Source organism: Chelon labrosus (genome assembly GCF_963514085.1).
Source record: "Chelon labrosus genome assembly, contig: SCAFFOLD_45, whole genome shotgun sequence".
NCBI lineage: Eukaryota > Metazoa > Chordata > Actinopteri > Mugiliformes > Mugilidae > Chelon > Chelon labrosus.
Genome location: NW_028181641.1, coordinates 205,038 through 220,400, shown reverse-complemented (window position 1 = coordinate 220,400; position 15,363 = coordinate 205,038). Strand labels below are relative to the sequence as shown.

The 15,363-nt window shown below is 39.6% G+C and overlaps 1 protein-coding gene across 1 annotated transcript in view; it reads right to left on the bottom strand.

Moving 5' to 3' along the window:
• LOC311509843 (desmoglein-2.1-like) overlaps window positions 1-5,706 on the bottom strand; it is a 64,024-nt gene extending 58,318 nt beyond the window's left edge. Inside the window, exon 1 of the mRNA XM_084575280.1 lies at window positions 5,356-5,706. Coding sequence (XP_084431406.1) covers window positions 5,356-5,409 — 54 coding nt within the window. The 5' untranslated portion in view covers window positions 5,410-5,706. The remainder of the gene's footprint in view (window positions 1-5,355) is intronic.
• Window positions 5,707-15,363: the final 9,657 nt, after the last annotated feature.

Sequence of the window (15,363 nt, the reverse complement as noted above, 5' to 3'; positions counted from 1 at the left end):
GAGTCAAGTGAGACAAGGAGTCTGCTGGTAGGAGGTATCCTATTAGAGATTGGAGAAAACCAAGTCATTTAAGAGATTTTGTAACTGACAATGGTGATAGTGATGAGATTAATACTACCATTGATTACTGTTACAGAGCAGTCTGTGGCGTCCCACAAACATTTAAGGAAGCTATGGAGTCAGCTAACTCAAAATGGATGAAGAAATCCAGTCATTAAAAGAAAACAACACATTTACTCTAACTACTCTGCCGAGGGGCAAGAAAACAGTGGGGGGTAAATGGGTTTATTCTGTTAAGAGTGACACTGAGGGTGAAGACAAGTACAAAGCAAGGTTTGTAGCAAAGGGTTACAGTCAGAAGATGGGAATTGACTATGGTGAAACTTTCTCCCCAACAGCCAATTTAACAAGCATAAGAGTACTGCTACAAAAAGCAGCACAGGAGAACCTGTTACTCCATCAAATGGATGTAAAAACAGCTTATTTACACGCTCCCATTGATTATGAGATCTACACTGATCAACCAGAAGGTTATGAAGAAGGGGAAGGTCTGGTGTGTAAGCTTGAAAAATCTTTGTATGGTCTGAAACAATCTGGCCGAAACTGGAATAAGATTTTACATGACTAACTGACAATGATTTCACACAAAACCCAGCAGACCACTGTGTCTATGCCAAGGAGACAGAACATGGGAAGCTGATTATGATAATCTGGGTGGATGATTTGATAATTGCAGCTAGCAATGAGAATGTAATGAACGATGTAAAAGAGATGCTTTCAGAAAAATTCAAGATGAAAGATTTAGGTAGGCTTAAGCATTTTCTTGGTATCGACTTCTCTCAGTCTGATGGATGTGTAAAGATGTCACAGGAAGCATATGTCAACAAGATACTGAAGAGGTTTAATATGCAAAACTGTAAACCCAGAGAAACTCCCTGTGATCAAAAACTGTGTTACACAGAAGATGCTGTTAAGATGTGTGATGTTAAGATGTACAGAGAGGCTGTGGGCAGCCTTATATATTTAACAACATGTACACGTCCAGATTTAAGTTTCGTGGTAAGCAAGCTGTCACAGTATTTTTGTGAACCAAGAGAGGAACAGTGGGTAACTGTGAAGCATGTATTAAGGTACCTAAGAGGCACTACAAACAGGGAATTGTGTTTCAGAAGAAACAACAGTGAGAAGTTAGGCCTAGTAGCCTACAGTGACGCTGACTGGGCGGCAGATACCACTTACAGACGTAGCACCACAGGTTACTGTGTAAGCCTAAGTAAGAACAGTTCTTTAGTTTCATGGAAATGCCGCGCATGTCTGCAGATCAGGGACATATGCTGTCATCACGTTTTGTGTTTAGGCCACACCCAAGTTTCAAGTGTGTCGCGTATCTGTGCCAGTGTTGTTTACCCCTCCATAACGAGAGAAAGTGTGAGGTCGTTTTTGCTTTAATAAATATGCCAAAAGGCTAAAGAGTAGTATTGCCTCTGTATGATTATCCCCCGAGTTCAGCGTGAGTAAAGCTGCGAAGCTCAGCAATGTGAGTTTTTGTTGCTTTTTTCCCATTGTACTGAACCTGTACTGAACCATGACCCGCTGGTCGCTGGATTCTGTAACTTCACGTCACGCATAATAGAGTCGCCAATTAAGAGAGCTGGTTTCTCAGCGGGTGTGTCCCTAAGTGGGGAAAATCGATTTGAAACGTGAAGGGGTTCATGGTGATCCATGGGCTGGGTAGGACTATGCTTCCTTCGTAGCCAGCCTCCCTGGTTTCCCAGAGACAGCTAACAGGAGCTACACTAACAGGAGCTACTCTTTGTCGGTCCGCACTGGCTACAGGGCCCTGGCTACACTGTAAACCTTTGATGTAAATTTACATGATGAAGTCGTCCCCGAGCGGGACACAAAGGTATAAGCAGGTCGGACACGGTCTGAAATGAGGCAAAAGGTTTGGGGAAGAAACCTTTGGCTGACAAGTGAATGAGAGTCAGGCGGGTCGGAAGCAAGGGAATTTGGTGGACTTGTATGTAGTCTTCCACAGATGCTTGCCTCAGTCTGCCAGGATGTTAACATCAAATGCTGCTGTCTTTCTTTTATGGAATGAATTGATGTGTGAAGAAGAATATCCTTTATAGGACAATAAAGACTCTATCTATCTATCTAGAGGGTATCATAGGCTAAAGCTGGTGGGAAAATACCTGACAGGAGGTCAAGTGTCACCAGTAGCACCCCCTATACAGCGTATTGCACAAAACTTGGTGGGCTTGTAAGGAGTCATGCACAGATGATTATTGTTAAATTTCAAGCAGTTTACTGTGGTGGTTTGTGAGATATAAACATGTAGTCGTTGTAGCGCCCCCTACAGCCCGAATTGCACGAAACTTGGTGGGCTTGTAAGGAGTCATGCACAGATGATTATTGTGTGTGTATAGTAACAGTTTAATCAGGACTTTTACTTTTACTCTACTACATTTAAAAGTCAAAAAATATACTTTTACTCTGTTACTGTGACATTTGCCACCTCGTTACTCGTTACGAATTAAAATAGAAATATAAGGAAGGATTATTGGAATGGGTGTGTCCGAGAGGACGAGAGGAAAAACGTATGGTACTCTCGCGAGGTTTAGAGGTAAGGGCAGGATGCGCGGGGCAGCGGACATCAACATGGCTACCTCCGCTGTTAACGCTGATGAGGACATGGAAGATGTTACCACTAGAGGTGTGCGATACCGCTAGATTTGGTATCGATCCGATACCAAGTAAATACAGGGCCAGTATCGCCGATACCGATATCGATACCGATATTGATACTTTAATAATTAAGGTGGATGCACCATCAATCTGAATTAATCTAAATCTGAATGAATTTTCATGACATTTTAAGTGTTTTTGTGATTTGCCTTTTGGATTATTAATCAGTTAAAATCCAGTACAGAATTTGGGCAAAGTTTATAAGTAAATAGAAAATACTTTATTATCATTATAATAAAAGTTTTTGTTCAGAAACAACACAAAATGATCACTTGAGGACGAAAAAAAACAAATAATTTTTCAGGCAGAGTGTTCAGAAACTACAATAAAAACTAAATCTTTCCCTTTATTGCACTTCATTCTGGATTTTTTTTCTTAAATAAACAAAGTCTACAAAATTATCACTCCACTACAAAAACTATAAATAATGTAAGGAAGTGTTTAGGAAGTACAATACAATACAAACATAAGATAACATTTCTCCCCTTTAGTGCGCTTTTTTTCTTATTTTCAGGGGTCTGTAGGGGCCAGGTGGGCGGGGGATTTTAAAAATTTCCATATGCTTATACAAGTTTGTTGTGTTATCACTGTATCTTACAGCCTTTTTACAAATAGTACAACTTGCTATCGTTTCATTTTCGCCCCGAAAATATAACCAACAGCCCTACTCTTTCTCTCGTTGTGTGTAATGCGTTGCTGCTGGCTGGTAGCGGTGGGCGGTGTTCGGTCACCTGGCGCCGCGGATTCACGTGATGGTACAACAAACACAGGCGAGGGGGAGAAGGAGCAAAATGAGCCTGCTCTGCTCTGTGACAGCAGCGGCATTTAAACAAAGTCAGGTCGCCTCTTTAATGAAACGAGAGAAACTGAAACTTAAGTATAGATCTCATTACATTGCTATCGATCAATCTCGATACCAACGTTGGTATCGATATTGTCGATATTTGGATCGATCCGACTAGTTACCACACTGACAGCATCTCCTTCGGTAGAAGACGACAGTCACCCGTGACGAGGAGATAGGAGGCACTTTTTTGTGTTCTTAGGCAGACAGACGTTTTATGTTTTTGTTTTATCATACCACATCTATTTCATTCACCTGAAAGTGAAATAAAGAGAACATGGGGAGAACCATTTTTGGTTGTTTTGCTTCTTTTCATGCGTACTTTAAGAATACTTTGTACTTTACTTGTACTTGTACTTATGATACTTGAGTATATTTTTTCACAAGATACCTTTGATACTTAAGTACATTTAATGTGAGCTACTTTAAGACTTTTACTCAAGTGATTTTCTTATGGGTGACTTTAACTTTTACCAAAGTCATTTTCAGTTATGGTATTTGTACTTTTACTTAGTTATTTTTTTCAAGTACCTTATACACCTATGTTGCTAGTTTCATAAGGATTGGGTGAATACTTCAAAAGGCCTTAAATTCATATGAAATGTTTCTGTGTCACCTGTAGCGCCCCCTTTAGACGTAATGTCATGCAACTTGATGGGCGTCTACACAATATGTTACAGATTGTGTATGCCAAATTTCATGAAGTTAGCTATTGCAGTTTTTGAGATATTGAAATGTTGCTTGTGTAACGCCCCCTAGAGACCAACGGTCACAAAAGTTGGCGTGCTTATACAGAATCATTTTATTATCAGTGATATGAAGTTTGATTAAGTTTGGGTATATACTTCACAAAATATTAGCTTTGGAGTTATAGTGCCACACCGGTAAAATGAATTGGCCATTAACTTTGTAATCAATAACTCTGCTAATGTTCTTTTGAAGAATTTTCATTATCTTTGTCCATAAATGATAAATACCAAAAACAAAAAATAGGCTAGGAAGAGTTGACTTTGCTTTGAGGTGCAATTTTTTCAAACTTTGTTGCATGGACCCCTAAAAATCGGAAGAAAAACAATAGGGATCCTGCAACTTTGTCGCATGGACCCCTAATAAAAATTGCAACAAAATCCAACAGGGATCCTGCAACTTCGTTGCATGGACCCCTAAAGATCTCACTCTGACCTAAGTTCTAAATTTGAGAGCCCTGGATTAAGTGGGAACGAGATGTAAGATTCACAAGGAGCTATGGCGGACAAGTGATTGAGTAAAATGGATGTAATGATTCACTGCTATACACAGAACATTTTTGTGATTTCAAAGAAGGTAAAACAGTCTGCAAATAGCTTCACTGCACGGTGCAGAAGCAGGAAGAGATGCAATAAGCTTACTCACGTAACAGACGTCGAGAGGGAGAACTCCTGAGTTATTACTCACAATATTAAGATTGATACATTATTATATATACGAGGAGCAAAGAGATGGTTAAGTTTAGTAAAAAGACCACAAACGGGATTAAAATACATGGAAAAATAATGGAAAATGTCTGTGTTAGGACTGAAATCACTTTAATAATTTTTTTTGCAATAATGACACTGGGCTACCAATGCAGCATTTTATGTTTATGTGTATACTGGTGTGGCAATTTAAAAACAATAAAGTCCACTAAAAAATTAATCACTCTCTTGTATCAACAGCTTCCCTCACAGACTGCAAAACCCCCTGACACGGTGAAAGTTCTATGTAGCTTCAGGATAAATACTCACCAAGGCCAGCACTAAGAAAATCAGACCTACTTCTGCCAGGAAGACCCGAGCCATGAGAATAGGAAAGTTACAACATATATCCAGTCTATTTCTCTGTGTGCAAACTGATGACTTTAAGTTGGGTTGTTGTGATGAGCATTTAAAAGACACACCTATGTCAAATTTATACCCCTGCCTTCACACCTGCACACCACTCCTATAAGTCCTTCCCATTTCCCCCCATGGCTTTTGCATGTTTCTCAAAGGAGTGTCTGTTCATTCCTATGTAGTTTGAAAGGTTAAGAAAAAGCCTCAGGGTTAAAACTTGACAAGGCTGACAAGGACAGACATGCAGAGCACACTGCGAAAACACTGCGACATTCTCAGCAAAAGAGACTTCCAAAAATGTTTTTATCATTATTCTTTTTTTTTTTTAAATGTCAGTGGGTTTTTCTATAGTTGTCTATCCAAAAATACTTCATTGGTATGAAGATTAAACTGTCACATGTTTGTATGTTTCTCAAAGGTGTTCTTGTTTGCTGCCATCTAGTTTCAACAGTAAAGCCTCAGGATTGAACACCTGACAAAGCTGACAAGAACAAACTTGTAGAGCACTATACAAAAACAAGTTTTCTGAGCAAAATACGTTTTTCTCAAATACAAATAGTTCATCTTTTTGAAAGAGTGAGTGTTTTATACAGAAAACTGCATCGATGTTAAGCTCATTGACAAGGCAGTATAGAGCTAAGATGTCTTCTTTGATAGTTTGACGTCAGTGGGTTTTTCTTTTGTACTGATTAAACAGTTGTCTATTCGAAAGCACTTCATTGGTGTGAAGATTAAACCGTCCATAACGTCTAGATTACTGCAACAGTCTTTTTACCTGTTTGAACACTAAAGCAATTTCACGATTCCAGACAGTCCAAAATTCAGCTGCTTAAATTCAGCTTTTAACCAGAACCAGGAAAAGGGATCACATCACTCCAGTTATAGCAGATCTCCACAGGCTCGATTTTAAGGTCTTACTGATTACCTTTAAAGTTCTTCATGGCTGCGCCCCAGGCTACATCACTGACCTCCTAGCACCATACAGGCCTGCATTTACCTTGAGAACCTCGGATAGGTCTATTGTCTATTAGGTCTATTGTCTATTCCAGGGGCCCAACTGAAAATAAAAGGTGACAGGGCGTTCACAAACAGTGCTCCATGGCTGTGGAATAATCTGCCTGAAGAAATCAGGTCAGCTGACTCTGTGAACTGTTTTAAATCGCTACTTAAAACATACTTTTATTAGAGAGCCTTTCTTGGTTTAACTTGAGTTCTAAGTGAGTTTTAATTAAGTTCTTAACTATTCTGCGCCGTAGGCCCACCAACCGCAGGAGGAGCATGAAGGGTCCGGTGCTATGTGGATCGGGCAGCAGACCAAGGCGGGGGCCTTGGCAGTCTGATCCTCGGTTATGGAAGCTGGCTTTTGGGACATGGAATGTCACGCCTCAAGAAAGTTTTAACCATGGCCTGAAAAAAGCTCGTTTTGACAACATTGTCAATTTGTTTGTCAAATTTCAAGGAACTGTCAAAAATCACTCCTATTTCTTACAGTTTGACTGGGTGTTGAAGGCAAGCCAAAAACATTTGACACAGACTCCCCAAACACAATTCTGTTTTGTCCTCGTTTAGGTGTAAAAACATGTGGGCAAACCACTGCTTAATATCAGCAATGCAGTCAAATAAAGTGCTCTGTGCATTACTAGGTTTCAATGGCACATAGATTTGCAAATCATCTGCGTAACAATGAAAAGATAAGTTGTGCCTGGTCATAACTGACCCAAGTGATCGCATGTATAATGAAAACAGAATAGGGCCAAGAATGGAACCTTGCGGGACCCCACAGGAGAGAAAAGCACAAGAATATGACAAATCACCAATCATCACAGAAAAGGTCCTATTGGACAGGTATGACATAAACCACTTAAGTGCCGTGCCATGGATGCCAACATAGTGCTTCAGGCGTGACAGGAGGACTGTATGGTCCACTGTGTCAAACGCTGCTGTGAGATCCAAAAGTACTAATGCAACAGAGCCCTTGGCATCAACAGACAGCGCAATATCATTGTGCACCTTTAACAATGTAGACTCAGTGCTATGACGAGGCCTAAACCCAGACTGAAATTTCTCAAGTTTTCCAGAAAGGGCTGTAATAAAATCAACTTTTTTCTAAAACTTTAGAGAGAAAGGGCAAATGGGAAACAGGTCGAAAATTAGATATCACTGAGGAGTCAAGGTTAGGGACGGTTCCTAGACTACAGCAGGTATTGATAAAAACCACAAGACCAGACACTACAGTATTAAAAAGCATTTTCAGCACTCTGGCAGGAACAACATCGAGTGGACAATTTGTAGGCTTCAAAGATTTTACTATGTTACTGAGGCAGGAGAGAGAAACCAACCCGTCTGACAGAATCAACTTTGTCAACAAAAAAGTGGAGAAAATTTTCACAAGTGGAGATTGAGACATCAGTCGCAGCAGAAGTAAGTGGTTTTACAAAAGAATTAATTGTATTGAACAGCACCCTGGGACAATGACTGCTGCTAGAAATGATATCAGAGAAATACTGAGATTTAGAGCCCTCTGATACATAAGACAAGATAAGACTTTATTTATCCCCGTGGGGAAAGTAGGGTGTTACAGTGGCAGGGAACAACAGTGCAAGATACAAAGGGATACAAAAAATAGAATAAGGTAGACATGAGAAACTATATGATAATCGACAAGGCAGGACTGTAGCATTTCCAGAGATACATGCAGTTTGCCCTTTTTCCACCTCCTTTCAGCCTGCCTGCAACGTTGCCTAATGGTACAGGTATTGTCATTTAACCAGGGATCCGTTCTTGGTTTGGCAGATTTTTGCTGAAAGAGGGCAATAGAGTCCAGAATCCTGGAGCAGGTGGAGTGGAAGGAGGAAAGAATATTGTCTAGACAGAGAGGAGAAACCAAGTCGTTCAAAGCTGTGGATGAAGTGATGATGCGACGCTGACAAGATGGAGCAAGAGCCTTGCTGGCTGGTTGGGGGACTATATATTGAAAAATAATTGGGAAATGATCTGAAATGGTCTCAGAGATGTCTTTAAGGGAAATTGAAAGTCCAAAAGAAATGATGAGATCCAAGGTGTGCCCAAGAAGGTGTGTAGGTTTATCCACTGAAAGTTAAAAGTTGCTAAAAGTCTTTTAAAATAAGTGCCGCATTCGTTGGATGGACAACAGACATGAACATTAAAATCCCCACAAATCAAGAGCTTATCATATTTTGGAAGAATGTCTGCCAAAAACTCATGAATGAAGTCCTTATCATAAGGATCCGTTGATTCTCGTATGTTATAGCTGGTGCACTCCTCGGAAAACCCAACCGGTGGGCGATGAGTGGAGAACGAGGCCAGGTAAGCTCTCAGTCTGCAAATTACTCCACCTCTCTTTCCTCGTCTTCTGCGGTGGCGGTTGTGTAACAACCCACTGGGAGAACACCACAGGTGAGAAGGTATGGATACCAACAGATGCAGCCGTGTCTTTGGCCATCTGCTGCAGCCCTGGGTCAACAGTTTTCCACAGAATCACGTATATTTAAAAGGATCAGGCGATCATACACCAGCAGCGGGGACACAGCATGAACCAAAAGCAATAAAAACAGAACAATACACAGAAAAGGTAGCAGAGGCAGACGACTGGCCACACACAGAAGCGCCATCTTGGTGCTCCCTTCATTAGCTAGATGTGAGTCAAGGGGTCTGCGCTGTTGCTGCTGTCACCGTAGCTTCTGCGTTAATTCTAAATCACCTATTATTAGTACTGCCTTTCTGGAAGGCAGTATTGCAAAACTTTAAAAGCTGGTCATGGCAACTTTCACTTTCATATGCCTGTTACGGTCACTACGGCTCAACAGACACAAAACATATTAAGGGACGCCAGACAACAATCGGAGGGTGTACAAAAAATGTGTGTTTTATTTAAATTCAAAATCAAGAGCAGGGGATAAACAAACTCAAAGAACCAAAAAGGAATGTAGGTGCCGGCCAAAAGGAACAAAAGAGAGATTCGGACCCGAGGCCAGCCCACATAGGGCCGTAGGACCCCGACCTCATCCCAACTAACTTAAAGTGCTTAAAGTAAACCTAACAACGTGAACAAAAACCGAAAACAGGACTACCGGTCACCTACAATCCAAACTAAAATAATAAAGAAATAAACCACCTGCTAAAGGGACAAAGAAACATGAATACTACCAGCACCCGGCGCTGTCGCGACGTGCGCTAGCGATGGTGAGTGGTGCCAGAATGAGTGAGTGCAAGCGAGCGCAGAGAGAGGCAGAGCCACCTCCCTCGCCTCCTTATATAGTCTCCTCCCCTACCTGGGCACAAATTATATTCAAGTGCTCAACAGGCCACGGGAGGAGTCACCAGGAGGAGACGGGAGAGCAGCCGCACGTAACAATGCCACTGATCTTCATAAAGTTATAAGCTGCTAGTGTTCCTACCCTCTATATGGAAACTGGTGAATTAATAGAGAACTGACTGAAGTGATAAGTAGTCTTGTCAGCAAAACATTCCGGTAGTTTAACTACTTTACTTCCACAATTCTCCAAAATTCTAGAAAAACTATTCAATAATAGATTAGACAAATTCATAAACAAACATAAATTACTTTCTGACAGTCAATACGAATATCACTGGCATTAACAGAATCAATTGAGGAGATCACAAACGCTATAGATCAAAAACTGCATTCAGTTGGAGTATTCACAGAGCTCAAAAAAGCTTTTGATACAATTAATCACAATATATTAATCAATAAACTTGAACGGTATGGGATCAGGGGGTTAGTATTGCACTGGGTGAGAAGTTATTTAAGTAACAGAAAACAATTTGTGAAGTTGGGGGAACATTCATCTTCATGCTTGGACATTGCTTGTGGTGTCCCACAGGGGTCAGTATTAGGTCCAAAACTATTTATACGTTACATAAATGACATATCGTCACACTGTTAAAATAATCGCCTAAGTCATTTTTTGTCAAAATTGTTTTTTTTTTGCCTAAATCATCTCCTCATGATGCCAGCCACCTATGATAAAATCACCTACATCCTCAGTTGATCAGATCATGTGATTTTACCCCTTTAACATACTAGCCTATGTCAAGTGTGTGACACTTTTGGTGAAGTTTTTTGTGTTTCCTGAAAAACTTGAAAAAAATGAGTTAGGCGATTATTTTAAGAGGGTGACGATATGCAAAGTTTCAAGTAAATTAAAATTAGTGTTCATGCTTGGACATTGCTTGTGGTGTCCCACAGGGGTCAGTATTAGGTCCAAAACTATTTATACGTTATATTAATGACATATCGTCACACTGTTAAAATAATCGCCTAAGTCATTTTTTGTCAAAATTGTTTTTTTTTGCCTAAATCATCTCCTCATGATGCCAGCCACCTATGATAAAATCACCTACATCCTCAGTTGATCAGATCATGTGATTTTACCCCTTTAACATACAACAACAACATTGGTGAAGTTTTCAACAAGTCCTCCAACTTATACGACCACTGTGGTCGTTTGTACATGCACTGGAAAACGACCCACTGGGTCGTTTTCCTTTCTTGCACTAGCGCTCCTGCCGGTAACAGGAGAGTATTGCGGATTGCGGGGATTAATCCACTACGTCGTATGTCATAGTTGGACGAATTAAGGTAAGTACAGCAAATGTGTTTAATTAACATTTGAGAACAATATAACATGTTGTCAGCTCGTTTTAATGTTGATTCGCCTTCTAGTATAATATCTAGAATTACTACGGGGGATAATTAACGTTATAAGAGCTAACGTTAAATTAAAACTACTAGCCAAAAGTTATTTTTTTAAAAGGTAGCTAGCTAGCTAGCTATCATTATAACAGCTATGTAAATATGACTTTTAGAAGACGTCAGGACATGCACAGGTGAATATCATGTTTGTAACCATGTTGCTAAAGCTAAATAAAGTTGTTTAAAAAATGAAAACCTGGAATGGAAAAGGACAGACAGATAAGACAGGTGTCCATTGGTGCCTGTAAGCCGATTTTCAAATGTTATTATCATACTTTACATATTTACTTTACCAATCACAGTATCTATTGTTCCTTAGACAAAGCGTGTGTTGAAGTAGTTAAGTAATATATTAATATATAACTGCCCTATGTCTGAAATCAGGCATGGTCCCTGAGAACCTGAGGCCCTCATGACAGGTCAGAGTGATCATTGGATCATTTAAAGTGTGAAGTAGTACACAATGTACATACTACATTGTGTACTACATGCATACTGTGTACATAATGCACCTTTTTGTCTAACTTGGCTACACTAATTTATCGCGTCATCTTCAAATACAGGCTGTTGCATACATAGCCAGGTATTATGATTACAAAATATCTGCATACCTGAGGAATGTGTCGTTGTACATTTTCCAATAATCTTAAAGCAATTTAACAGTAATACTTAATGCTGTCTATCTGTCTGTCTTGCAGTGGGACAAAGTGGAAAAACTCCTGGGAGCCAAAAGACAACATTCAAAGGTAACATCCTGAAATAGACTGTTACTGTGTCATAGTGATTTTGTTATTGTTGCTGTGTTGTATGCCAGTTATGGAGACTGACAGTTATTATATATTCTTTGATATAACTGCTTTATGATCTGTTTTGCTTGATCTTTGAGGAGACAGGCTACATGAATTCATTCATTCATTCATCTTCTATACCCGCTTATTCCTGTTAAGGGTCGCAGGGTCTGCTGGAGTCTATCCCAGCTGTCATCGGGCGAGAGGCGGGGTACATCCTGGACAGGTCACCAGTCTATCGCAGGGCTAACATAGAGAGACAGACAACCATTCACACTCACGTGCACACCTACGACCAATTAGAATCACCAATGAACCTAACTCCACACAGAAAGGAACCAGTTGGCACATGGATTCGAACCGGTGACCTTCTCGCTGTGAGGCATCAGTGCTAACCACCCTGGCTACGTGAATGATAAATGTTAATGTCTGGTAATGTTTTAAAATAAAATACCTGCCACCTGTCTCTGTCTGTGTTCATTTCCATTCAATTAAGTTTCACGATTGTTTACAGTTTATAAATTAGCAGCCTGAATAGGTTTGTTTTCACTAAAAAAAGGTGAGGGGTTAACAGACAACTTCATCCAATCACACCCATTACAGTAGCTTAGCCAGCATAAAAGACAAGCCCATGTCATGGAGAAGTACATTCTTCAAATAGCTGTTGTGATGTTAGTTTACACACGGGTTCAATATGTCTGGTGGAATGAATTGGCAAAAACAAATGAGCAGATACAATATAAATTACTAATTCAGTTGTAAATCTGTCAGATATGATTACCTTACATGATTTTTTCTCATTGTTTAAAAAAACATACTTATATCATGGGCTGAGCCCTCAAAAGGCTCTCTGAATCTAAGCCTGTGCACAGCTGTGTTCATGAAATGTGAAAATCCATACTTTGTTGTAGGACAATAATAAAGATATTGTTGGAAAGGTCTCAACGTGGGGAATAACATATGTTAGTTTAGGGGTTGTAACTGACTCCTTCTTTGAACTATTGACCTTTGAACCCTGACTTCTGAGAAGTTCTGAAGGCTTGTAATTCTGCATCAAAAGGGGCTATAGACATGGGACAAAGTGCTGTAGAAAGCTTATGAACTCTGCCTTTTGTGCCTGTGTGACTATACCTGGTGGATATAGACAGAAAGTGGGAGCGCTGTCCAAAATGGTATCTTTTCACCCACTTGACAATTATATGCTTAAATTCTGGTCACAGAAATGTGTTTCCCACACCCTTAAACCCCTATGTATTCATTTTATTATTTATAACCTCCTATTCGAGGAAATCACTAATCGTGGTAGAAACTACGAATCCCTTGAGCTGCGACATGTAGCTTGATACCAAGTCATGTGATATTTGTAGTTTTTTCATTTTCAAACGTATATGTTAAAATAGGGTTGTAAAAAAGATATATATACTGATTACATCGAATATCTAGTATTGCCGAACTAGCGATGACATTGCTTTAAGTCAATATTTTTTAAGAAAAAGTAAAGAGAGTTTATTAAGGATGTGTTTAGAACCGCGCAATATAGATTTACGCCAAACAGCAATGCAGTTTGGTTCTCCCGCTTCAGTAGGCAGGGTTTGGATTGGTTTATCTGCTGAACACATGAAATATTTACTACAGCCGAACTTCTAATGGCAGTGATTATAGTTGCTTTAAGTTAAGAAATGACACACAACACTGCATTTGAGTCGTTTATTTGAAAATATTATGAAGCTTTGCTGTAGCTTGGTTGAGCGGCAGAAACCGAACGCAGCCAATCCACGGCGGACAGCTATAGACAGGAATCAAATGAGTCCATCTACGTCACTACGCTTTCTGCCGACCTCTTAAGATTCTTCTAATAATACAGTTCAAAATGCACCAGGTTTAACAAATGCATTGAGTAACACGGCATTAGTAGCATTCACTTTGAGGATGTGGGTAGTATTTTCACACTAATCGGCTCGTTTTCTACCCCGGGATGACGACGGAGGTTGACCGGCCGATCAGCTCAGGAGGCCAGCCGCTCGCTAGCGCGGCTAGTCACCCCCAAACGTAACACTGGGTCGTAATTTGGGTGCAGGAAAACCGACAACTGTGGTCGTTCTGTAGAGGAGGACAGTCTGGAAGTTTTTTGTGTTTCCTGAAAAACTTGAAAAAAATTAGTTAGGCTATTATTTTAACAGGGTGACGATATGCAAAGTTTCAAGTAAATTAAAATTAGTGTTATTTGCAGACGACACTAGTATTTTTTGTTCTGGGGGGGATTTACATGAACTACTGGGGAGGATCACCACTGAAATGTGCAAACTGAAAATGTGGTTTGACAGAAACAAATTATCGTTAAACTTAAGTAAAACAAAATTCATGTTATTTGGCAATTGCAATAAGAATACACAAGTACAAGTAGATGGGGTGGACGTTGAAAGAGTACATGAAAACAAGTTTCTTGGGGTAACAACTGATGATAAAATAAACTGGAAGTCTCATATAAAACATGTACAAAGCAAACTGTCAAGAAGCATTTCAGTTCTGAGCAAAGCAAAACACATTCTGGACCACAAATCACTCCACATTCTCTACTGTTCACTGATTTTACCATATTTACAATACTGTGCAGAGGTTTGGGGCAATACTTAATGTACAATACAATCTCTATCCATACTGCAGAAAAGAGCCATAAGAATAATTCATAATAACGGTTATAGAGACCACACAAATTCACTATTCTTAAAATCAAAAACATTAAAATTCACTGACCTGGTTCATTTCCAAACAGCAATTCATGTACAAAGCAATAAACAATCTACTTCCTGGAAATATTCACAAAATGTTTTTTTTTTTTTTACAGAGTTGGGGGTTATAATCTGAGGGGTGAGTTCAATTTAAAACATCAGCGGGCACGTACAACATTAAAAAGTTTTTGTCCTTCAGTTTGTGGAGTGAGGCTGTGGAACAGACTGGGTGTGGAGCTCAAGCAATGTCCAAGCATGATCCAGTTTAAAAAGCGGTACAAACACATGGTTTTCACGAGGTACAGGGAGGAGGAAGGGCTTTAGCAATCGGGTGTTTTCATAAATGATTAATGATTTATGTGTTTGTTGATTTAATCAAATTTTTTTCTAATTCTTTTCTTTTTTTAATGTAAATATACATGTTTGGGTGGAAAAGGTTGGTAATTGAGTAGTGGAGAAGGGGTAGGTTTAAATAAGCATATGCTTCATCCTACTCCTTTTCGGACATGTTGGGTTCACATTATTATTTTTGTTTTGACTGTTGTTATTGTTGTTTTGACTATTGGATTAGTTTGTTTTCAGTTTACTTTGTTATGTTACTCGCACATGTTCGAAATAAACTAAACTAAACTAAACTAAACTAAAACTCGCTTATCCCTTATTAACG